Source organism: Dipodomys ordii, unplaced genomic scaffold (assembly GCF_000151885.1).
Source record: "Dipodomys ordii isolate 6190 unplaced genomic scaffold, Dord_2.0 Scaffold15, whole genome shotgun sequence".
NCBI classification, from domain to species: domain Eukaryota; kingdom Metazoa; phylum Chordata; class Mammalia; order Rodentia; family Heteromyidae; genus Dipodomys; species Dipodomys ordii.
The window spans coordinates 12,753,096-12,777,069 of record NW_012267231.1 but is presented as its reverse complement, the minus strand read 5'-3'; the positions used below and the strand labels follow the sequence as shown (position 1 = coordinate 12,777,069).

The 23,974-nt window shown below is 45.6% G+C and overlaps 1 protein-coding gene, 1 long non-coding RNA gene and 1 pseudogene across 2 annotated transcripts in view; 2 read left to right on the top strand and 1 right to left on the bottom strand.

Moving 5' to 3' along the window:
• Window positions 1-2,461: 2,461 nt before the first annotated feature.
• Window positions 2,462-3,313, top strand: LOC105982337 (annotated as a pseudogene).
• A 3,073-nt stretch (window positions 3,314-6,386) lies between these two features.
• LOC105982423 lies at window positions 6,387-11,016 on the bottom strand. Its single transcript, XR_001174881.1, has 4 exons — window positions 10,909-11,016; window positions 10,311-10,454; window positions 8,371-8,514; window positions 6,387-6,940 (listed from the first exon to the last, which is right to left on the bottom strand). It is a non-coding gene; the product is annotated as an uncharacterized LOC105982423 (long non-coding RNA).
• Window positions 11,017-13,039: 2,023 nt separating this feature from the next.
• Nipa1 (non imprinted in Prader-Willi/Angelman syndrome 1) overlaps window positions 13,040-23,974 on the top strand; it is a 58,052-nt gene continuing 47,117 nt past the window's right edge. Inside the window, exon 1 of the mRNA XM_013012161.1 lies at window positions 13,040-13,269. Within this exon, the coding sequence (XP_012867615.1) occupies window positions 13,149-13,269 (121 nt within the window). The 5' untranslated portion in view covers window positions 13,040-13,148. The remainder of the gene's footprint in view (window positions 13,270-23,974) is intronic.

The following is a 23,974-nucleotide window of genomic DNA, read 5'->3' as shown; positions in this document are numbered from 1 at the left end:
TCCATCCACATAGTGAAGAAGGAACAAAGGGCACTGTGGGCAGATTGGTGACAAGGAAGTGAGAGCTCGCCCTCTCCATCCTGGGCCCCCCATAGCTTCTTTCTGGCTGGATGCCCATGCTGTGGCTGTCCATCATGTATGCATTTACATGTTGGGAAGTGTCATCCTTGAGAGTCCACAACCACAACACAGCCATGTCCCCTGCCACTCACTGATGTCCCAAGCCTACACTGCCTCCGTGGTACAATTCACAAGTGGTTCACAAGGAAGAAATTTGCACTTTGAATCAGCAGCCTCAAAGATAACCATTTTGCAAGGAGAAGTCTTTTTGTGCTAAAGTCAACTTACTTCTTAACTTGTTCGTCTTCCTCACAGCGAGGGCGGAGGGATCTGTACCTATGGGAGGAGAGGAGGAATTCAGCTGTATTGTTTTCTTTTTTGGAGCTAACAGGATATGAAGAGGCTAGCTAAGACCCAGATGGGAATGTAAGATTGAGAGAGAGACAAGTGAGATATTTATACAGTCTGTGAAAATTCTATAAAGAGGCTTATATGTTGTCTAAGTAAAGGTGGCTCATGCTTCTAATCCTAGCTAATCAGGATGCTGAGGTCTGAGGATCACAGTTTGAAGCCAGCCTGATCAGGGTAAGTCTAAAGACACTCTTCAGTGAACCCACAAAAACACTCAGGCCCTGAGTTCAAGATGCAGGACTGGCACACACACAAAGCTAACACTTCAGAGGCTTGACAAAAAGCCAACATAATCCCTCCTTGATGGCTCAGAAGTGATTCAGCCCCCAATTCACCCTGCCCCAGCCTTTCCTCTGTCTACATTATTTCACAGGCCTCCAAGATTGCTACTGAAATCTTATTTACTAATGGGAAATGTGGTTTCTTTCCTAGGGCCTCATTCAGGTGAAGGCTGAAGTTGGGTGCCTCTAGCTCATGCCTGTAATCCTAACCTCTTAGTACACAGACTTCTGAGCCTCCAGTTTAGCTTCCGAGGGAAATGAAATGTCCACACTGGAGACACAAGAGTCCTGAGTGGTCTAGACCTAAGAAATTAGCCAGGGTGTATACTTTTTCATCCCATGTTCCCATAAGAAGACCCCAGTAAAAGCAACAGGCTCAGAGAGGTGCCAAGAATTCCCAAGATGCAGCCAGGAGGGGCTGAGCAGCCCTGGGATGGAAGGGGGAACACTCACTTTTTGAACAGAATAGCCAGCACTTGGTCCATCGTCCCACTCTTTCTGTAGCTGTGTAGGAAGCTTTGAATAAAAAAGAGATCGCCTTTCTGGTGGGCAGGGACCAGGTTCATCACCAGCTTTTCCAGCAGGCCTGCCTCTGGGCTCCATACGTTATATGGCACATTCAGGGTCGGGGCTGAATAGTTGCCACCCTAAGGTGTTAAAGAGAAACCATCTTACAGACATGGAAATGGAGCACACTTCAAACTGAGAAATTGTGATAGAGGGAAGTGAAAAGTACACAGAAAGCATTATCTCAGTATAGATACTTAAGAAAAAGGTTCTAAAGTGGGCCAAGGTTGGGATCAAATAGGTTACCTATCGTGAGCATACCTGGCCTGAGTTGCCTTGTATTTCTCGCGGTTTCTTGAAAAACTGCCTAAGACGTTGGATTCGTGGCTTGGCACTGATCCAGCGTCTGAAGCTCTCTTGCCTGAGACCGGAGTCTCGTGACCTGCGAGTACAACACGAGAACATCTTTCCCGTTCCTGAGTCGCAGGTCAAGTGAGCTGCCTTGTGCCGACTATCACTTAAATAGCCTGGCTATCAGGCTTCCATGCTTTATTCCATTGTGAGGAGGCAGGGTCACCTCTCAGGGCCCAGTGACCTATGCTGCTTCCTCACACAGGACAAACTGCAGGCTGAAATCCCTCCTGTGTCACAATGCATATATGTAGTCACAGTTAACAGCACACCTTGTCTGTTGAATCTCAACATCCTCTGCTAGGCCTAGGTACTGGCATGGTCTCAGCATCCAGGAACCATTCCTAGGTCAGAGCCATGCCCTATCGGGCACTGTTCCTCTCATGCTGCACAAATCATTCTGCCTCTCGGGTCCCTCTCAGCCTGCCATGTGCTTCTTGCACATATTTTGACGTCTCTGTCCTAGGATATTGTTAGCCTTCTGTATCCTTATCTGTTTGCCCTTGAAGCAACTCTGTGCTGTCATCTGGGGAAAATGCAAAAACTCAAGAGATGGGAAAATCAAAGAAGTATTTGGAAACAAAACACACATAGGCATTTTTACAGGTCTTTTTTTTTTTTTTGGAGGTCATGGGGCTTGAACTCTCAGTCTGGGTGCTGTCCCTCAGCTCTTCAGCTTAAGGCTGGCACTCTACCACCTAAGCCACAGCTCCACTTCTGGCTTTTTTCTGCGTATGCGGTGCTGAGGAATCGAACCCAGGGCCTCATGCATGGAAGGCAAGCACTTTACCATGGAGCTACCATCCCAGCCCTTTGGAAAATACTTTATGAACGAGGTAAGGGACAAAGAAAACAGGTGCTCCACTGTCATCTTTGTAATATGATGATGACTATCATTTAAAAATACAGCTTTGTAGGTATATAATATTCAAAGATAGAAAACTGTCCTTGTAAGTCTTGTGCTTTGCCTGCACCAGGAGCAGTGCACATGCGCCCTTCCTTCACATGGCACGCTTATTTTCAAAGCCTGTATAGGAACTGTGGTGGTCATCCTCAGCCTGAGACTATGGGTAGTACTTTGGACCTAGGAGGTTATTCCTTGGGAGTGTCTCAGTCTCTTGGTAGTGGCTGGTTCTGGTGGAAATACCACAGAGATCCTGAGGCTAGTTGGAAGCTTGTGCAATGCTTATTCGCCTAAACATTGTATCATTGCTTATACCAGTAAAATGAGTGCCAGTGAAATTAATTCTTTTGAACTTGATCATGCTGGAAGAGAACCTAGTACCATGGACACCAAATGCGACATCCCCGAATTCCGAGAAGCCAGCAGTCCTGACTGTCCACAGTGCTCACCACCATCTGGGCTTCTGTGGCTCTCCTTTGCTATGATTTTCCAGATAAAGCCAGATTTGGTGTTGTGTAACGAACCAAGAACATATGTTCCTATCTTTGTATCTGCCCTCCTCCTTGGCATCCTTGGAATAAAGAAGGTGATCATTGTCTTCATTGAGAGCAACTGGGGGGTGGAAACATTATCCCTGTCCGGAAAGATTCTGTTCCATCTCCGGGATTACTTCATTGTTCATTGGCCAGCTCTAAAGGGGAAGTATCCCAAATCTGTGTACCTTGGGCAAATTATTTGACCAATGGCAACTTATTTCTTTAGAATGTTGCAGTCAACAATATTGACAGCACACTGATAAAGACTTCACAGTCTTAAGAATTATGGATGGCCATGGTTAAATGATGTAAAAATATCACATAGAGAAACTGAGATTCTTGAGTGATAGAACACACCTGTAATCCCAACACTAGAGCAACTAAAGCAAGAAGAGTGCAGGGTCTAGAACAATCTGTACTACATAGAAAATCCCTGTGTAAGAAGAAGAAAGAGAAGAAAGAAGGAAAGTGGGAGGTAAGGAGAGACGGAGGGAGTCCTCTCATAGAATTATTAAAATGTTAATAAACAGTTCATATCAAATATTTATGCCTCCATACATCAAATTTCTTCTTAGGTTAAAATATGAAACACTACCTAAAAGTTGTCTTACAAATTTAGTACTTTTTTCTCAACCTATTTGAAAGTTTATATGAAAAAGAAAAAAATATATATATATGTATATGAAATAGAAAGCAGCATTTCCTTCTTTAATAAGTATTCTGCATCATTAAAAGAAGGTTTACTTCTTCATTCTTTGTTCTGATGCAACAAGCTTTATTTCCTGTGTGGAATCAGTGATGTCTCTACTGAGCTCTTCTGCGTGAAGGAAGCAGTTGTGTGAAGCTGGCTTTATGACAGCTTGCACTCCACAGGCTTCAAACCTCAAGCCAGACTATCTCTCAAAATACCTAATTTAATTGTTAAAAATAAGTTAAAAGGCCTGGTGCTGATAGCTCAAACCTGTAGTCCTAGCTACTCAGGAGGCTGAGATCTGAGGATTGCCAGGCCAGGCAGGAAACTCCATGAGACTCTTATCTCCAGGAAACTACTTATAAAAGCCAGACATGGCCCTGTGGCTCAAGTGGTAGAGTACCCCCCTTGAGGAAAAGAAAGTCATGGACATCGGCCGGGCCCAGAGTTCAAGTCCCAGGACCAGCAAACATTAATTAAAAGGTGACCACTATCATTGTAATAAAAACATGATTTTATTGATCAGGAACCCAGGTTTTTTAAAACATCAAAAACAAATGTTCATGAATTCACAATGCCTTGGCTATAGTCACCTCTGGCATGTTAAGATGATTAGGCTTGCTGGAGTATATAATATTTACTATATATTTATCTAATGTTTGCTTTATGCCAGATATTCTAGGCACTTTTCAAACAAGAGAACTTGATGAGGTACATGCCTTGTCCAAATCACATGACTTAAAACATTTTTTTTTTGTCAGTCGTGGGGCCTGAACTGTGGGCCGGGGCGCTGTCCCTGAGCTCTTCAGCTCAAGGGCTAGTGCTCTACCACTAGAGCCACAGCGACACTTTCAGCTTTTTCTGCTTATGTGGTGCTGAGGAATCGAACCCAGGGCCTCATGCATGCGAGGCAAGCACTCTACCACTGAGCCACCTTCCCAGCCCCCACTTAACACATTTTCAAAGCCAGATTCAAGGTCAGGTAGCCTGGCTTGGGAGGATGGAGAGAGGGACAATCACAGTTGGATGTGGGTCACAAAGGGTGACACACTTAGGTGTGCCTCTGAGCTTGACTCAACACTTGGCTGTCCTTTGGAGTTTCTTGGTAATTGTGAATGCTGGTCACGTTTTGTTGTTGTTGTTCTGCAGTGCCGGAACTAGAACCCAGATCCTTGCACATGATAAATGAGCACTCTGCCACTGAACTCTACCCCCAGCCCTCCTAGTAATTCTTGATTAGGAACTCATATTTCAACCCTAACAGTTATGTAGCTTATTCTGGTTACTATAGCACAAACATCCCTAACCTGCTCCTTTGCCCCTTAAGAGAGAGAGAAAGAGAGAGAGAGAGAGAGACACAGACAGATCTTTGCTTAAGTGAGTTTATGTATTATTACTTTGAATCATTTGTTGTATAAATCGGATGTAAATGGAATAAGATAGGAGAATGATTAATGAAGGGATTTAATTTACTTAAAAAAAAAGAAAACTGTCCTGGTGCTTTTACAAGCCCTTCATTTATACACTAGTTGCCTCAAGTCTTGGTTTCTGTGTCCCATCACCCACTTTTCCTGATCCTCCTCCTTGAACACAATGAAGAAAAAGAAATTTCATAAATCATTTAGCTGCTATCCAATCTATGGATATGAATTTAAGATCAAATATTGGCTGTGATTTTGTGTGTGTCTGTGTGTGTGTGTGTGTGTCATTTTTTTGTGCCAATCCAGGGGTTTGAACTCAGGGCTTGTGAGATATCCCTGAGCATCCTAGTTGCTCTACTATTGAGTCTAGCTCCACTTCAGCTTTCTATAGTAATATAGTAATCTAATACAGTAATCTAGTAATCTAACTTGTTAATCTAATATTTAATTGCCGATGAGACTGATGAACTCTCCTGTCTGGCTGGCTTGGAATTGAATCCTCAGATCTCAGCCTCTTGAATATCTAGGGTAACAGACATGAGCCACCAGCATGAGGTTTACGTGTTGCAAGTTAACAGTCCAGCTTCACAAAACAGTAAAATCTCATACCGAAATACAATAATAAGACGGGATGTGGAAGCCGGGCATCAGTGGCTCACGCCTGTCATCCTAGCTACTCAGGAGGCTGATCTGAGGACTGAGGTTGAAAGCCGCCCGGGCAGGAAAGTCTGTGAGACTCATATCTCCAATAAGCTACAATAAAACTGGAAGTGGCACTGTGGCTCAAGCGGTAGAGCACTCGCCTTGAGCTGAAGAGTACAGGGACAGTGCCCAAGCCCAGACAAGCCTCATGACCAACAACAACAAAAAAAGACGGGATGTGCATAAACTTTAATGTGATAGTATGCTATCCTAACTTGCAGGAGACCCTAGTCTCATTATCTAGTATCACAAAACTAAGTAAAAATAGGTAATTTCAAAAGATTCTACCTACTTTGTATTTCCATCATATAATGGTTTAGAAAAGTGAAAAGAGTTAAAAAGGAAAAAACATTTGTATTTATAAGGGGAATAGAAGGAAAGATGGCAGAACCAGAAAAGGAAGTTTATGTACGGAAAAAAATTGTCTGGCATTGTCATGGTGGATAAAAGATGGTGTTCTTCAGAGCAACAATGGATAAAAATACATTTACTACCTGTAATCCTACTTGGCGCTATCCCTGCCCACTTCTAAATTCTCCAGGGCACATTATCCCTTTATGGATTTTTATCATATATTCCAAAATAACTGGTAGAGTCATGGTTACCAAAGTACATTAGTTATCAGTGTTTTAGGAGATAAATGTGCTGATTATATTAGTCTGATTATTATATATACTAAACAAGGAGTGTGTTCTCACTGTATACCCTAAGTATGTACAAATACTACTTTAGAGAAAATCAGAATACAACAAGGTTTTGAAGGCGCATGCTGTAATGCTAGCTGTTTGGGAGGTTGACATCAGTTCAAGAGCAGTCTAGTTATACCTGCAATGCTTCGTCTCAACCACCAGCTTTGTGTGTCACCGGAGGACTGTGATGGCACACATCTGTCATCTCAGGTACATGGGAGGCTGAGAGCAGGAGGATTTCAATTCCAGGCCAGCCCATGCAAAAGTTCCATGTGACTTCATTTTAACAAGAGAAGGTTTGGTACTGGTGAGCACCAATCACCCCATCTGGAGGAAAAGTAAAAATAGAAGCATTGTAGTATCAAAAAAAGAAAACACCAAGATTAAAACATACCAATGTAAACCATCATAAACAATAGATATCCAGTGCTGGTTTCTCACACTTCAATTCTACCTATACAGGAGACTGAGACCTGAGGATACTCGTTTGAAGCCAGCCTTGGAAAGAAAGTCCTTAGCCAGGTGCTGGTAGCTCATGCCTGTAATCCTAGTTACTCAGGAGGCTGAGATCTGAGGATCGAGGTTCAAAGCCAGCAAGAAATTCTGTGAGACTCTTATCTCTGATTAAGCACCAGAAGACTGGAAGTGGCACTGTGGCTCAAGTGATAGAGTGCTAGCCTTCAGCTGAAGAGCTGAGGGACAGCTCCCTGGCCCAGAGTTCAAGCCCCCAGGACTGACTAGAAAAAAAAAAGAAAGTAAGAAAGAAAGAAAAAGAAAGTTCTTGAGATTTTTACCTTGCATTAACCACTAAAAAGGCAGAAGTGGAACTGTGACTCAATTCCTATTGTACCAGCCTTGAGGGAAAATGCTAAGTGGTAGCACCCAGTCCCTGAGATGAATCATTTTCCCTCTCGGGTCTCTCAACTCAACATGTGCTTCCTGCCCATTTTCTGTTGACATCTAGGCCCTCGGTCATTGTTAGAGGTTTCTGTGTTCTAAACATCTGCTTGTATTTGAAGCTTCTCTGAGGTGTCATCTAGAGCTAATGAAAATACTAAGAGATTAGAAAATAAAAATGTTTGGAAATAAACATTGCACACATGGACATTTTCACAGATTTGCATTTTTCTAAAAGTGTATTAATAATACTTATCAAATTATTAGATGCAATAGTTATCAATTATTACATGGAAGCAGGCAAGGAGAGAGGAGGACATCTGCTCTGTTGTTCTTTTTTATGGTTATTATCACCATTGTCACTTAAAAAAATACTACAACTTTGAAGCAGGGTAAAATTTAAAGATAGAAAACTCAGTTGATGTGCCTTTTTTTACAAGCATATTAGTTTATACAGCCCTGGTGCTGGTGAAGAGGGCGTAAAGATGTGAGTGGGTAAAGTAAGTCCTGCCTCTTGCACTAACTGGGTCAGGCAAAGGTATTGTACCTCACTCACGTATGACAGTAGGAATTGGGTTTTCATTCATTTTGTTCAGCTTTTTTGTGACATGATTTTTGAGGCATCATCGATCCAAACATACATTCTGTATGGGCATACTCCCCTCCCCCATGAAAGCTGCTGAGCAGCAGGGGGGCCTGATACCATCCTAGGAAGCCATGCACAGGACAACGAGCCCCATTGCCAACCACCAGGACTGCCATATGGAATAGCAGCGCACTGAAGGACCATTGTTAGGAGAGATTGGCAACTCAATCAAAACCAGGTCACCACTTACTCCACCAGGAATGGGCACGCTTACTTATTTCCTTGGTGATCAAGGGGCAAGAATGGCACCAGATAGCTCATTCATGTGGCCTGGATGCCAGGCATCTCCAGGTGGAGCAGGACAAAGGTGGACTACATCCTAATCCATTGTCAGTTGGCCTTCTAGGGCCCTCAGAACCTGGGGAGGGGAGACAAAGCAAATGCCCGCTTGAGAAGAGGAGTGAACCACACGCCACACCACCCCAATCCCCTGCACACCAGTGCTTCTGCTCTACTTTCCCCAAGACTTGGACGCCCCTGATCTGCCTACTGCCCCACTGCACCCTTCTTCTGTGAGAGCACACTTCCTTGTTGGGTTGAAAGAAGGCAAGCTGCAAACAGAATCCATAGGTCAAAGGTCATCCCAAGTCCATAATGTCAGACGCATACCCACTCATATGGCCACACTAACATTGGGCTCTGCAACTGACTGGCTCTCAGGCTCTAGAGTTGGGCAGGGCAAGTTCTAGAGATTTGGAAGCAAGGGCACCCGGCACAAACAGAGACTACATTAAACTCCTATGTCCAAGTTTCCCTCATAAAACCCATGGAGAAGTGCCACCCAGCAACAATTCCCTTTAGGGAGGAAGGCTTGAAATCCTCAAAGAAAGTAGGTATGTGTATGGCACCAGAACAAGGACACTGTCTTCCTGAACTGAGCCTCTGGTCATTCCAACCAAGCCTAGAGTTTGACAGGCAAACTATCATAGAAGGCAGCCCCTGCCCATCCTCTTTGCAAATGCAACCCAGATGATAGATGGGGAGCCCATGTGAGTGGAGCTGAGCCCAACCTCTCCATGGCTCCTCATGGGTTGGATAGCAAGCAGGGATGCATTTATCACACCAGGGACCACCAAAAGCCAGTGGGAATTAACAAATAGTCATCCGATTGGACAGGCTATCTCAGAAGACAATGTTGTGGCCCTGATGTGATCACACATCCCTGTGCCTCCCAGTCAGTCCCTCTTGGCCCTGTTTTATCCTAACCCAATGCTAGCCCAAGAGGCACATCTCCCCAAAGGTCTTGCTATCCCATTTCTAGGTGCAAAAGGATCCCATATTCTGCTAACCCAGTGCAGGAGAAAACGGTTCCTATTCTAAGAATGGCTCTTCCCTGGGTCTTGCTTGTGGGCCTTGCCCAGCAACACCAGGTCAATTTCCTGTTTGGCTGACTGCCCACTCTGAGACAGAGCAACTCTGCATCTGGCCCCAATTCAAAGGCCGCCAACACCAAGGTCATTCCACCAAGCATTCCAGGGGGCTTGTACACATGGCTAAACAGAAGGACGGATGGTCATCCCTTACTGGCAAGGCACCTCCTCACAGCTGCTCCTCACAGGTGCAAGGATGTGAGTGGGAAAAGTAAGCCCTGCCTCACTCCTACGCTAGCTGGGTCAGGCAAAGGTGCTAGACGTCACTCACCGATGAGAATAAGAATTGGCTTTTAACTCATTTTGTTCAGTTTTTTTTTGCGACATGATTTGAGGCATCATGGATGCAAATACATATTTTGCAGGCACACATGCCTTCCCCATGAAATTTGTGGGGCAGCAGGTGGACCTGACACCATCTAGGGAAGCCATGACTGGTACAATCGAGGAACTCAGCCCCATGGCCAACTGCCAGGACTGCTACACTGAAAAGCAGTTCAGGAGCTGGGAATGTGGCTTGGTGGTAGAGTGCTTGCCTAGCATGCATGAAGCCCTCGGTTTGATTCCTCAGTTCCACATACACAGAAAAAGCCAGAAAGAAGTGGCACTGTGGCTCAACTGGTGTGCTATCCTTGAGCAAAAGAAGCTAGCTCAGGGACAGTGCCCTGGCCCTAAGTTCAAGCCCCACGACTGGCAAAAAAAAGGTAGTACACTGAATAAGGAAGGATGGGCATCCTAAATGGAACAGATCGATCTCTATCCCACTGGGCATGGGCATACTTACTTAGTTTTCTCAGTGACCAAGGGGTGAGAACGGCACCAGCCAGTTCATTCCTGTGGTCTAGGTACCCGCCACCTCCATGTGGAGTAGGACAAAGGCAGACCATTTCCTGACCCATTGTCAGCTGGCCTTCCAGGGCCTCAAAGCCTGGGTAGAGAGACAAAGCGAATGCCAACTTAAGGAGCGTGAACCACACGCTACACCTTGCACGCCAGTGCTGTCTCACATCCGCTTCTGTTCTACATCTCTGGTACCACTCTTTTAGCCCCCCCCCCCAAGCAAAGCCCAAGTCCTAGAACCCCTGTCGATGGGCCCCCTTCCAAGGCTCTTGCCTGGGCCATGAGCAAGTCGTTGGCTGGAGTGGGTGCAAATGAGTCAGGCCTCACTCCTAAACCAGGTGCTGGACCTCAGTCACCGATGAGAGAGACAGGAATGAGTTTTCACTCATTTTGTTCAGCTTTTCCAAGGAATTTTTTTTAGGGGGTGGGGGGTATCATCATGAATTCGAGCACAACCACTAAAGTCACAGGGCAGCAGGACAGCCCAGGACCTAGGCCGGCCTGCTGGATAGAGGACAAAAATGCTGGCATGGTACCACAACCTGGCAAGTGGGGAGACATCAAGAGAAGAGGACGCAGGCGCGTGGGACCCGCATCCGTGCCCCGCAGGAGCATCCGGGCACTTCCCGCGCTCTCGGGGCTGGTGCTGACTACGGGAACGGGCAACGCTGCGCTGGCCTGACTCGTGCGTGCGTGCGCGCATGCGTGCGAGGCGGCGGGCCGGTGGCTGCCCAGCCGCAGCCAGCGTCTCCCTGTCTCCTGGGGCATTCAATGCAACCACGGAACTGGCCTCACCGGGTGTGATCACACACCGGCGCTTCACAGTCGGGGAAGTCACTTATTACCACCCAAGAATTCCTTCACCCTTTCCCGCGCGACTCCCCCAAAGCTCAGCAGCCGGTCCGAGGGAGTTCTGCGAGGCTCGGAGCCGCGCACCTGCCATTGCGTCATCACTCCGCGCACCCGCCGTCCCGGCCCAAAGTTAACCGAAACTAAGATGTCACCCTTTGTACGGAGGCCTGTAGGAGCCTAAACTGTGGAAGTCCGCGCCGCTCGCCGGCACGGGCCTAACGGCGGTGCCGGTTTCGCTTTTGCTTTCAACGATGGCGGCCTAGTGACGTTCTGCACATTTTGCCCGCGTTTAAGATTAACGCCCTAGTGTCCCACACAAGTTCACGTCTCCAATCAACGACGTGTGCCCTACACAACACGGACCTGAAAGCTTCCGCTCAGCGGGCGCCGCTGGCTCGCCCTGTAGTCCTGGCAACTCAGGAGGCTGAGTTCTGAGGGTCGGGGTTCAAAGTCAGCCTGGGCAGAAAAATCCGCGAGACTCTTGTCTCCAGTGAACACAAAAAGCCGGAAGTGGCGCTGTGGCTAACGTGGTAAGGCAATAAATAACCTTGAGCAAAAAGGCTCAGAGAAAGTGCCAGAACCCAGTTCAAACCCCAGGACCAGAAAAAAAATTAAAAAGTTACAGCTTAATGACTTTGCTTTCTTGTTTTTATCTCTCCAGTTTTCTAAATTTAAAGTGTATTTTCAACGTTTACTCAAAACCAACGGAAGCCATGCATTGGTGGCTCACACCTGTAATCCTAGCTACTCAGGAGGCTGAGATCTGAGGATTACAGTTCAAAGCCAGGCCAGGCAGAAAAGTCTGTGAGATTTTTATCTTCAATAAACTACACACACACACACACACACACACACACACACACACACACACACACACACACACACACACACACACACACCAGAAATGGAAATATGGCTCAACTGCTAGAGTGCTAACCTTGAGGGCAAAAGTTCAGGAATGGTGCCTAGGCCCAGAGTTCAGTGCCCAGAGCTAGCACATACAAAATAATATCTTCATGAATATCTCCTTGACTATGAACATCTTAGGATAAAATCCCACTAAACATCCAACCATCTTCCTTTGAAATGTCAAATTATGTGTTTGCACTATGCAGAATGGTGTGTCTACATAGAGTTGATTGTGGCAGCGTTTCTGCATTTTGTTTGCTTCCCTGAGAGAGGGAAGTTGTCCCAACTGATAGATGAAGAGAACCAGGATCAAGTGGCCCACTATTCTGGGCCATCTGGCTTGTGCTATGATACTCCTTGTGTTCCTAAACATCAGGGGCTCCATCTCAGTATATGACAGCATCCTTCTATTTCCGGGTTCTTTGCCAATCTCTTCAGCATTTGCTGACACCTATTAGTCCAGCAGCTTCTTTCTCATACCTACCAGGTCAGTGTGTTTTGTTCTATTCATGCTCCAGTTGTTCTACAAGGAGATTCAGATAGCATTTAGACAATTGAAGTTGTTGTATGAAATGGATTTTAGATTTAGTACTCTAAAATTGCACATCTTAGAATGAAAAAAAGAGTGACATTTTATTAAATCAGCAATTAATATAACAACGCTGAAAAGAAACAGAAAAGGTAAAACAGATTATTTTCCCCCAGGGAAAGGCAGAAGGGAAGGGAGCTGCTGTCAGGTGGACAGTTGGAGGTCCACCAGTGGCTCAACCTCCATAGAAAACAGATACATGCAAGAGATGCATTGTGTACACTTTCCTATCCTTCATGAGTACAGATGTGGTGTTAGACAAAGTTTAGGCAGCTCCAGGTGAATATCCACTGCCAATGACAGGAATGTTACCTCCTGCCTTTATAACTGGGTGCTCTGTATTTCAGGTGGGTGACCAGAACCAGCTAGAGGCCCACAGGAGGCAGAAGGTGTTGTGCTCCTTACACAGAGGACGCATACTGCACTACCTCGATGTGGGGCACAGAGTCCTATGGAGGCCCCAGATCTTCTTCTGCGACTGGTGAAGCCGTGGATTCCACTACCTCCTCTGCTGCCATCATGGATGGATCCTCTGCCTTGATCTCAGGAGCAGGTGCTGTGTGCAGCCCCAAATCTAAGGCTGGAAATAGATGCACTGTTAATGGAGGGAGCTCTAGAAGTTGAGATGGGACTGAATCTTCAAGGAGAGTGTAGGTGTTGATAATGGGTGCCTATGCCTGAGAGTCTCCATACAGAGAATAGAGGCTGTCTGACATAGAATACCCATCACAGGACATCTTTCCTGATTGAGTTTTACCTAGTGGTTACTGGCCAATCACCAGCCTGGGATTCTTATCCCATGGGGGACTGGTTTTCATCCCTACTCACATGTTCTCAAGCACTTACCTGAAGACTCCTCTGTCTTTTTGTCTGCCTCCTTGTTCTCTTGCTCCTTCATCTGGGTGAGGAGGAGGTGTCCACGGACTGCCAAGTCTGACGAGGGCATGTGGAGCAGCACGTAGGCCATCAGCTTATTCAGGTTGGCCAGGTCCTTGGACTGGCAGAAATCCTCGGGGTACTTGTCCAGCCACATGGCCAGCATGGAACACAGGGTTCTGTGTGCAGTTGGATAGAAAGCAAAGTGAGAGTTGCTGTCTCCTGCCTGAGCTCCTTCACAGCCCCTTGCTGGAAGAGCTCCCATGCAGAGACTGCCCACCTCATAGACAGACTTGCAGGTTGGGAAGAGGGAGGAGACTCATGTGAGGAGAAGGCTGTCTACAGTTGCCCTGTGGCACCCATTGGAGGCCCTGCTAGGATTGGATAGTATATGATTGCTTCTCCATGGGGTTTTCAGTCCACATCTCCCCTCTCTTCCCTGGTAGACCAGGACACTCCACATGCCTTTACAAGATGCCTCAGGTGCCATCACAAGTGATGTGATCACTAAACCAGAGTTTCCTACTTTGTATCCCAAGCCCTAATAGTTAGCCCACACTTCCGTGAGAGCCCTTCCCTCTGTCCCCAATTCCACTCACTTCTTTACTTGTTCATCCTCCTCAGAGTTAGGATGGAAATGTGAATATCTACAGGAAGAGAGGAGGAAGTCATGTTTCCATCATCCTCTTTTTCTCTTCTGTTCTCTTCCTTCCTTCCTTTCTTCCTTCCTTCCTTCCTTCCTTCCTTCCTTCCTTCCTTCCTTCCTTCCTTCCTTCCTTTCTTTTCTCTTTTTCTTTCTTTTTGTTTTTTTGGTTGGTCATGAGGCTTGAACTCTGGGCCTAGGTGCTGTCCTTCAGCTCTCCAGCTCAAGGCTAGTGCGCTACCACTTTGAGCCACAGCTCCACTTCTGGTTTTCTGACTGGTTTATTGGAGATAAGAGTCTCATGGCCTTTCCTGCTAAAGCTGGCTTTGAACCATGATCCTCAGACCTCAGCCTCCTGAGTAGCTAGGATTACAGGCACCTGGCTCCACCACCCTCTTTTTCTGACCTCCCAGGTAGTCAAGATGGGCTGGCTAAATCCAGGATGAGAATGGGAAGATTTATCTGCACAGTTCCCTGAATTTTACACTAAGGACTTGGCATGTGCCTCTCCAAAGTGCATGCTTCATCTTTTTGTTGTTGTTGTTGTTTTTCGTCAGTCATGGGGCCTAAATTCTGGGCCTGGGCACTGTCCCTTAACTCTTCAAGGCTAGAGCTCTATCACAAGCCATGGTGCCACTTCCAGCTTTTTCTGCTTATGTGGTGCTGAGGAATCGAACCCAGGGCCTCGTGCATGCAAGGCAAGCACTCTACCACTGAGCCACCTTCCCAGCCCTTTAAAGTACATGCTTCGTATGTTGGCACAGTGATCCTTTGCTGATGACTCAGTAGACATAGAGTCTACCCCTATGCTGTAGCCCTTTCTCAGTCTCCAGTTTTCTAGGGGCATTGAAGATTGCTTTGGGAACCTTGCTAACTTATAGAAAATGTATCAGAGGACTTCAAATACATGATTCCTTACTCAGAGTTCTGTGTTTAAGGAAGTAATATGTTACCTCCAAGAAACCCATGGTCCTGGGCTTCCCACTTCAAAGGAACAAGCTTGGGAAGGCATTGACTGGTCTCATTCCAGAGTACAGTGTTTTCTAGCTCTAGCCAGGAGGGTGGCCACATCACTTTGGTTTGGATGGGGCACTCACCTGTTAAATAGAAGGTCCAACACTTGCCCTGTGGTGGTGAACCTCCTGTAAGTAAACAGGAAGGCTGGCACAAAGAAGGGATCCTCTTTCTGGTGTCGAGGAACCAGGAGGTTTACCATCTTCTCCAGCATGCCTGGCTCCAGGGTGCTCACTGTATGGGTCATGTCCTGGGCTGGGACTGGCTCCTTTTCCTTCTGAGGTGGGATCAGAGGAGGTAATTGAGAGGTGAGATGGTAAGACCTTTGAAAAATGGACTCAGTGTGATCAAGTGAAGTGAAAAGTGCACAGAATTACAGTGAACAGGACACCTGGGAATTGAGGAGGGCTCTAGGGTTGGCTGGGATGACAGTGAGATAAATTACCTGGGCAGAGTTCATTTGCTGTGGCGCAGCATTTGTGCCATTTGTGTGCCTTTGGAAGAATTCCCTGAGGCGCCAGAGTTGGGGGTGAGCCCTGACCCAGCGACCACTGCGGGATCTCCTGAGACCTGAGTCCCGGGATCTTGGCAGACAGCAAGAGAACATCCTCCTTCTTCAAGTTTGCTAGCCAAGTGAGCTGGCTGCTGTTGATCTGGAATGTTGTTGCCTGGCTACCAGGATTCCATGTTCAGTTGGCCCCACCCTTAAAGACATAGGATCCCCTCCCCAGTTCCCTTTCCTGAGCCCCTTCCTCACACAAGGCCTCCTCAGAGGACTCAATGGCTGCCAAAGTCCCCCTCCCTCATCACCATGCGCACATATGGACACATCACGCCCACCTTGTCCAATCTCACCGTCCTCTGTCAGAACTGGCTATCTGCAGGGTTTCAGTTAAAAGGAGACAGAGCCCTGATTTCTTACCATTTGGGTGAACCTCGACAAGTCATTTTACATGTCATGGTCCCTTTGTCAACCCAGCTGTTTCCTGGCCTTTATTCCAATATCTGTGTCCTATGGTATTATTAGGTGTCTGTACCCTTAAACATCTGTTTTACATGGCTCAAGATGTCGGGGTGTCTTATAGGAATAAGACCAACTCAAAAGGAATTCAGCAAGGCAAAGTTGACTTCTGCAGAGGGTAGGCCATCAGCCTCTTCTGTCAAGCATCTGTCCTGCATGCAGCAAGCAGGCTCCCTTTTTATCCCTAGCTCAAGAAAGTCTGTGAAAGTCTTATTTTCAGTTAAGCACCAAAAATGCTGAAAGCCGAGTTGTGACTCATGTGGTAGGGTGCTAGTCTTAAGCAAAAAAGCTCAAGGACAGTGCCTAGGCTCTGAGTTCAAGTCCCAGGACCACCCTCCTCTTAGCATGCACACAAAGAAAGTTAAAGCATTAGGGAAACACATACAGCATTGCCATTATTCTATGACTGCTTGTAGACATCGATAGACAGACAGACTGACAGGCAGGCAGATATAACTAATGGGGTAATAGAGATAGAGGGTCCAACACAAGATTTGTCCTTGAAATAGAAAAGTCCCCTGATGCATCTGAAGGAATAAATACATAAATCCCATGATACAATAAAAGGCAGGTGGTTTGAGGATAGTCAAAGATACAAAGATGTAGAAAACTGCCTGAGAGAAAGCAAAAATAAGATAGCAATAAAGTAATATACTGTGCAGTAGAAAATAGTTATATAGAGAGATCGTTACTGAGACATTCTGATTTGAGTCCATGAGCTTTATGAATGGTAAACTAATACTGCAGGCACATAGCAGGAGAAATTCAGGGAGAATAAGAAAGAGCCTCCAAAGGTAAAAGTGTGGCTTAAGTGACAGAGCAATAGCCTTAAGCAGGAAGAGCCAAGTGAGAGCACAAAGCCCTAAGTTCAAGCCCCAGTATCTCTGCCCCCACCCCCACACAATACTTAAAGGCTAAGGGTAAAGCTCATTCTCAGTGTATGCACATAGCGTTGAAGAGACATTGGAGTCAATCCCCAAGACCCCTCCCCCCAAAAAAAACCCCAAAACAACAAAAAAGGAAGAGTCTCCATTATTATCCATTTTCTTAGACAATCGAAGCAAATATAGTAAACATTGAGATTGGACAGATAGAGGGTGGATGCATGCCTGTTTTGAAATGTTCTTTGTACTTTTAGTTATATTTAGGTGGTACTGTATTTTGGGGGAGTTGGATTTGAATGCAAGGTAGGTGCTCTGCTACTACACTACACCCGTTTTGCCCTGGGTATTCGTGTGTGTGTGTGTGTGTGTGTGTGTGTGTGTGTGTGTGTGTGTGTGTGTGTGTTTTCGGTTGTGGGTCTGGGCGCTGTCTCTCAGCTCTTCAGCTCAAGGCTAGCGCTCTACCACGTGAGCCACAGCACCACTTACAGCCTTTTTCTGCATATATGGTACTGAGGAATCGAACCCGGGGCCACATGCATGCAAGGCAAGCACACTACCACTGACCCACTTTCCCAGCCTTTGTGGGTTTAAAAAAAATTTTTTTTTGCCAGTCCTGGGGCTTGAACTCAGGGCCTGGGCACTGTCCTTGAGCTTCTTTTGCTCAAGGCTAGCACTCTACCACTTGAGCCACAGCACCACTTCCGGCTTTTTCTGTGTATGTAGTACTGAGTTCTAAAATCCAGGCTTCATGCACACTAGGCAAGCATTCTAAACACTACACCACATTCCCAGCCCTAAATTTCTTTTATTGGTATTATAAAGGTGATGTATAGTGGGGTTACAGTTACATATGTCAGGTAATGAGTCTATTTCTTTTTGGACAATGTCACCCCTTCCCTTACTCTCTACCAGTTTTTCCCTCTATTTTAGTTTTTTTTTTTTCAGGTAGATTCTCATGTTTTGGAGGTATCCCATTTTTTATTTTTTTTTTTGTCGGTCATGGGAATTGAACAACTCTGGGCTTGGGCGCTGTCCCTCAGCTCTTCAGCTCAAGGTGAGAGCTCTACCACTTGAGCCACAGCGCCACTTTTCTAGTGGTTTATTGGAGATAAGAGTCTCACGGACTTTTCCTGCCTGGGCTGGCTTTGAACCATGATCCTTAGATCTCAGCCTCCTGAGTAGCTAGGATTACAGGCGTGAGCCACCAGCACCCGGCTCGCAAAATTTTTAACTGAGATAATTTTGAACCTCAGTCCTTCAGATCTCTGCCTTTTCATTGGCTGGGATTACAACAGGCTACCGTACCTGGCTCTTTTTTGTACTTTTATATACACTGAAATATGTTATAATTAAGAAAGATAAAACAGATTCTAATTTTCCTAGCTTTTCATTTTTACTCTTCTTAAGTTCAAATGAAGATTTTGTTTTGAAAATCTGGCTGGCTTCAGAATTGAAAACAGCATGCATGAATTCACATATACTATTTACTAATGAATTAGTTAGCCCTCCCTCCCTCCCACCCTCCCTTCTTCCCTTCCTTCCTTCCTTCCTTCCTTCCTTCCTTCCTTCCTTCTTTCATTCCTTCCTTCCTGGCAGTACTGTGGTTTGAACTTGGGGCCTCATGATTGCTAATCAAGCACTCTATCACTCAAGCCACACCCCTAACCTTTTTTTTTTCTTTACTTTTCAGAGATTCTCCCTGAACTAGCCTCTGACCATGATACTCCTATTGTTGAACAAATCTGGGATGATAGATGCATGCTATCACACCCAACTTAATGATTAAGATGGAGTCTTGCTAACTTTTTGGCCAGGTTGCCCTGGAATTATGATCTCTGGAATTATCAATCTCTGCCTCCCAAGTAGCTAGGATTACAGGTGCAAATGACCATACATTGGCTTTTTGTTGTTTTTACTTCTTAATCTTGTTAGGAAAGAGATTGTGTGGTCATTTGGAACTGCTTAACTGCGTTAGAATGGGCCTTGGGGCTGGAATACTTCCTTATGAAGATAATGAGCACTTGCATCTAGGACTGTGTTCACTGTCTTGTATTGATATATCTTTCTGTGTTTCAGACTCAATGTTCTACTTAATGTTCCCTTGGTTCTACTTAAGAATGCGTATCATATGGCACTTGGGCAATCCCACTACTTCCTGGTGGAGAGAAATGGGTTGAGCACATGCAGATCATTGTCCTGCATTGGTTGCCGTTAGACTCTGACTGCTATAGGCAACCCATTCTCCCTAATGGGAATATGACTACTGTCTTGGGGAACTTAGGAATATGAAATATCGATGGTATTGGAGGATCCATGCCACCAAAAGTGGATCTGGTTGTACCGAGTAAAGTGCTCTCTGAACTGAATCTTTCTTGGTGACCATGACATCTGCAAACTCTGAAATGAGTGAGTTGACATCCTCAGACTGCTGTTCCCAGGAGAAGGTGCTGTTATGCAGCTTGCTGACCCCAGGTCAATAGGTCATCTCCCCCTGGAGGCTGGTAACAGGTGTCATCTTCTTGGGACATCTATACCCATCTATAGATACATATCAATATAGCTATATATATCCATACTTGCTTATCCATATATCTATATCTATAAATAGATGGATGAATATATATCTATTTATAATCCATCTAGCTAAATATCTATATCTATCTTTAGATATAGATGGATATCTATAGATAGATGGATGGATAAATAGATATCTATAATTCTATTTATATCATCTATCTAAAATTGATATCCATCTTTAGATATAGATGGAGATCTATACATAGATGGATGTATATATCCATCATTATATCTGTCTCTATCCATCCTTGCTTACTCTTTTTCACTGTGACTTTTCAATTTTTTTTTTGTATTTGTCATGCTGAGGATTGAATTCGGGCTTTGTGCATGCTAACCATGTGCTCTACCAGTGAGCTACAGCTTCAGCTACACTTAGGATTTTTTTTTTTTTTTGCTAGTCCTAGGGCTTGCACTCAGGGCCTGGGCATTGTCCCTTAGCTTCTTTTGCTCAAGGCCAGTGCTCCACCACATGAGCCACAGTGCCACTTCTGGCTTTTTTTTTTTGAGTAGTTTACTTGAGATAAGAGTCTCACAGACTTTTCTGCCCAAGTTGGCTTTGAATGGCAGTCCTCAGACCTCAACCTCCTGAGTAGCTAGGATTACAGGGGTGAGCCACAGGCATCTGGCTGCAAATGTTTTAGAACAAGAAATCAGTCTGGCTATTTACATATGCCCCTATTCACTGAAAAATTTCCAATGAAATAAAAGGTTGAAAGATGAAAAGCCGGGTGCTGGTGGCTCACGCCTGTAATCCTAGCTACTCAGGAGGCTGAGATCTGAGGATCGTGGTCCAAAGCCAGCCTGGGCAGGAGAGACTGTGAGACTCCTATCTCCAATAAACCACCAGAAAACTGGAAGTGGTGCTGTAGCTCAAGTGGTAGAGCACTCGCCTTGAGCGAAGAGCTGAGGGACAGCGCCCAGGCCCAGAGTTCAAGCCCCATGACCGAGACAAAAAAAAAAAAAGGTTGAAAGATGAATAGGAAAACTTGGTAAAAAAGGTAATGGATAATGTAATCAAGGAATCCACATGAACCCATTTATATATACACATACATATTACACATATCATGTATATATGCATACACATATATAGAGAGTTATGACTACATCTAACAGAGTTATGACTACATAATAGTCTCTAAATGTTACATGCTTTAGTGAAGTAAAACAAGATTACAGCCAGGTGCCAGTGGCTCTCGCCTGTAATCCTAGCTACTCAGGAGGCTGAGATCTGAGGATCATGGTTCAAAGCCAGCCCAGGCAGGAAAGTCTGTGATACTCTTATCTCTAATAAACCACCAGAAAACCAGAAGTGGTGCAGCGTCTCAAGTGGTAGAGTGCTAGCCTTACGCTAAAGAGCTGAGGGACAACGCTCAGGCCCAGAGTTCAAGCCCCCCAACTGACCAAAAACAAACAAAAAAACACCAAGATTACAAAAAAATTGCAGGGAGCTGTGATGTGAGTTGATTTTCTTCATTTTTCATTTCAAAGGGTCCACTGGTGTCTAAAATTTGGAGATGGAGTCTTGTGGACTTTTCAGCCAAGGCTTGCTTTGAACTTTGATCCTCCAGACCTCTTCCTTCTGTATAGCTAAGATTACAGGCATGAGCTAGCCACTAATGCCTGGCTAGAATAGAGTTTATTTAGTCAAAATGTGAACATGGCTATTGGGGTGTGGGGGGGAGGTAAGAATTCTACCTACCTAGAAAAACTTCTCCCCAAATGGCCTTGTAGAGTCCAGTTTTGTAGATTAGAAAGAAAAGAAACAAACAAAAAAAGAAACAAGGAAGTTAGAGCAAGTTAATTGTTACAATTACATCAGTTGACAAAATGTTGACTATGGCTTATTATATATTTCATGTTAACAATTAGAGGGCACAGGACATTGAGATAGTACATCCACAAGAAACTGAGCTGGAGTTATTAAATATTAACGTGATCATATCAGGAAACTTTGGAATCTAAGAGGGCATAACTGCTACCAGCCTATATGGTTGAGAGACCTTCACAGAAGCTCTTTTGTCTTCAGAAGTAATTAGAGAGTGGTGGTTATTGTCTCAGCTTCAGGAGTTAGTGCCACTTCTTCAGTAAAACAGAGCTTTATCTTTTTAATTAAAAATACTGTCTAGGGCTGGGAATGTGGCTTAGTGGTAGAGTGTTTGCCTAGGATTCATGAAGCGCTGGGTTCGATTCCTCAGTACGACATAAACAGAAAAAGCTCGAAGTGGCCCTGTGGCTCCAGTGGCAGAGTGCTAGCCTTGAGCAAAAGAAGCTCAGGGACAGTGCCCAGGCCCTGAGTTCAGGGCCTAGCATAAACAAACAAACAAACAAATAAAAATATCGTCTAGGGGCTAGAGGCATCCCTCAAGTGATGAGTGCTTGCTTAGCAAGCATGAGGCTCGGAGCTGAAATTCCAGGAACAAAAGTCAACACAGATATTATCTGGAAAAAAATACTGTCTGAGCCTTTCCATTTGATTTACTATGAATAGCCCTTTTACCTGGTTACATGGGGGAAATATCTGGAGTAAATTCTTTAATGGTAATAGTTATTTGGGGATGATGAAATTTAAGATTATTTCATATTTTTGGTATTCACTATATTTACTGAGTTAAAAATGATGGACAAGTCTCTTTTGGCCTAAAGCACTTCAGTATAGTTGAGCATAGTGGTGCTGTTTAGAAGGGTAAAAAAATCCCAAAACTCTTAGGTAGCAACTTAGGGATCAGAAATAACTGAGTAGTTAGACAAATTAGTCATTGATTTTTATGGAGATTCTATTGTCATTAAAATACTCATAATTATGTGGCAACAGGGAACTGGATTGTGAAAAAATACAGAGCAAAAGGGAAGTTTTATTTATTGTCAGTGGAAACATGTAAAAGCATATACCACCCACAATAACTAGGTAAGAACTATAGTAGTGTTTGTTTTTGTTTTGTTTTGTTTTGTTCTCTAGTACTGAGGCTTGAACTCAGGGCTGGGTGCTGTCCCTTAGCTTTTTTACTCCAAACTGGGGTTCTATCACTTGAGCTACAACTCCATTTCTGGCTTTTTGGTGATTCATTGGAGAGAAGAGTCTTACAGACGTTTCTGTGATTCTCAGATCTCTACTTCCACAGTAGCTAGGATTTACAAATGTGAACTACCAAGTGCCCAGCAGGGATTAGTTTTAGTTTTGGGTTGGTCGTGGGGTTTAAACTTGAGACCTGAGTTCTGTCCCTGAGTTCTTTTTGCTCAGAGTTAGCACTCCATCACTTTGGGTCACAGGTCCACTTCTAGTTTTCTGGTGACTAATTGGAGATAAGAATCTCACGGACTTTCCTGCCTGAGCCGGCTTTGAACCATGATCCTCTGATCTCAGCCTCCTGAGTAGCTAGGATGACAGGTGTGAGCCACCAGCTTCCAGCCAAGGATTCGTTTTAAAGCAACCTTTCCTAGGCTCTCCATAACTTTTACCTGTTTTATTAAATTATCAAAATGAAGAATACATCCAGTAGGATGGAGAGAGTTGACTTCACGGGGAGGAGTGGGGGGAGGGGAGGAAGAAGCTGGGAGGAAAGAATTCACGACTTTGGGGATGGGGTGGGGTGTTATGTGCCCCCAGCTCACGAGTCGGGGCATCGCCTGCAGCTCGGTGGGCTTGGGCCTTGGCTGCTCCGGAGGCCCCCAGCCCAGCCCTTGCCGCGTCCCGCGGGCGCTCCTCCTCTCCGGGATGCCCCGCACGCACGCACACACACCCGGACCAATCATTTATCCTCCTTTATCCGGGATGCAAACTTCACTAGGCGTTCCGAACGTTTATTGACTGGATCTGGAAAACTCTAGCTGCCCACGCAGCCGAGTTCACCTCCTGGTCGTCACCTGTCGAAGCCCCCCCCCCAACTCCCTTCAGGTCTTTTAAGGCCCTGCACCTAGGGGCACCCAGCCCAGCCCAGCCCAGCTCACCCCAGCCCTGCCCACCCCAGCCCTCTCCCCTCCCCATTTCCCCGTGCATCCAGGGGTCCTGGGTCTCTGGCGTTACTCTAATCGCACTCAAAGTCCCCCCCCCCCACTCCCGATCAGCTCAGTCTCCCCGCCTGCCCTTGACCCTGCCCTCTTAACCCCCCCAGGTCTCTTCCTCCGCATCCTTCCGGGTGAAGTTCCACTTTCCCCGCTGGGGTCCCGCAGATCCTGGGCGTGGTCCTCCTTCCGGACCCCGGTCGCAGACTCTCCCTCCGCCGGCTCCCCCGGAGCAGATCCC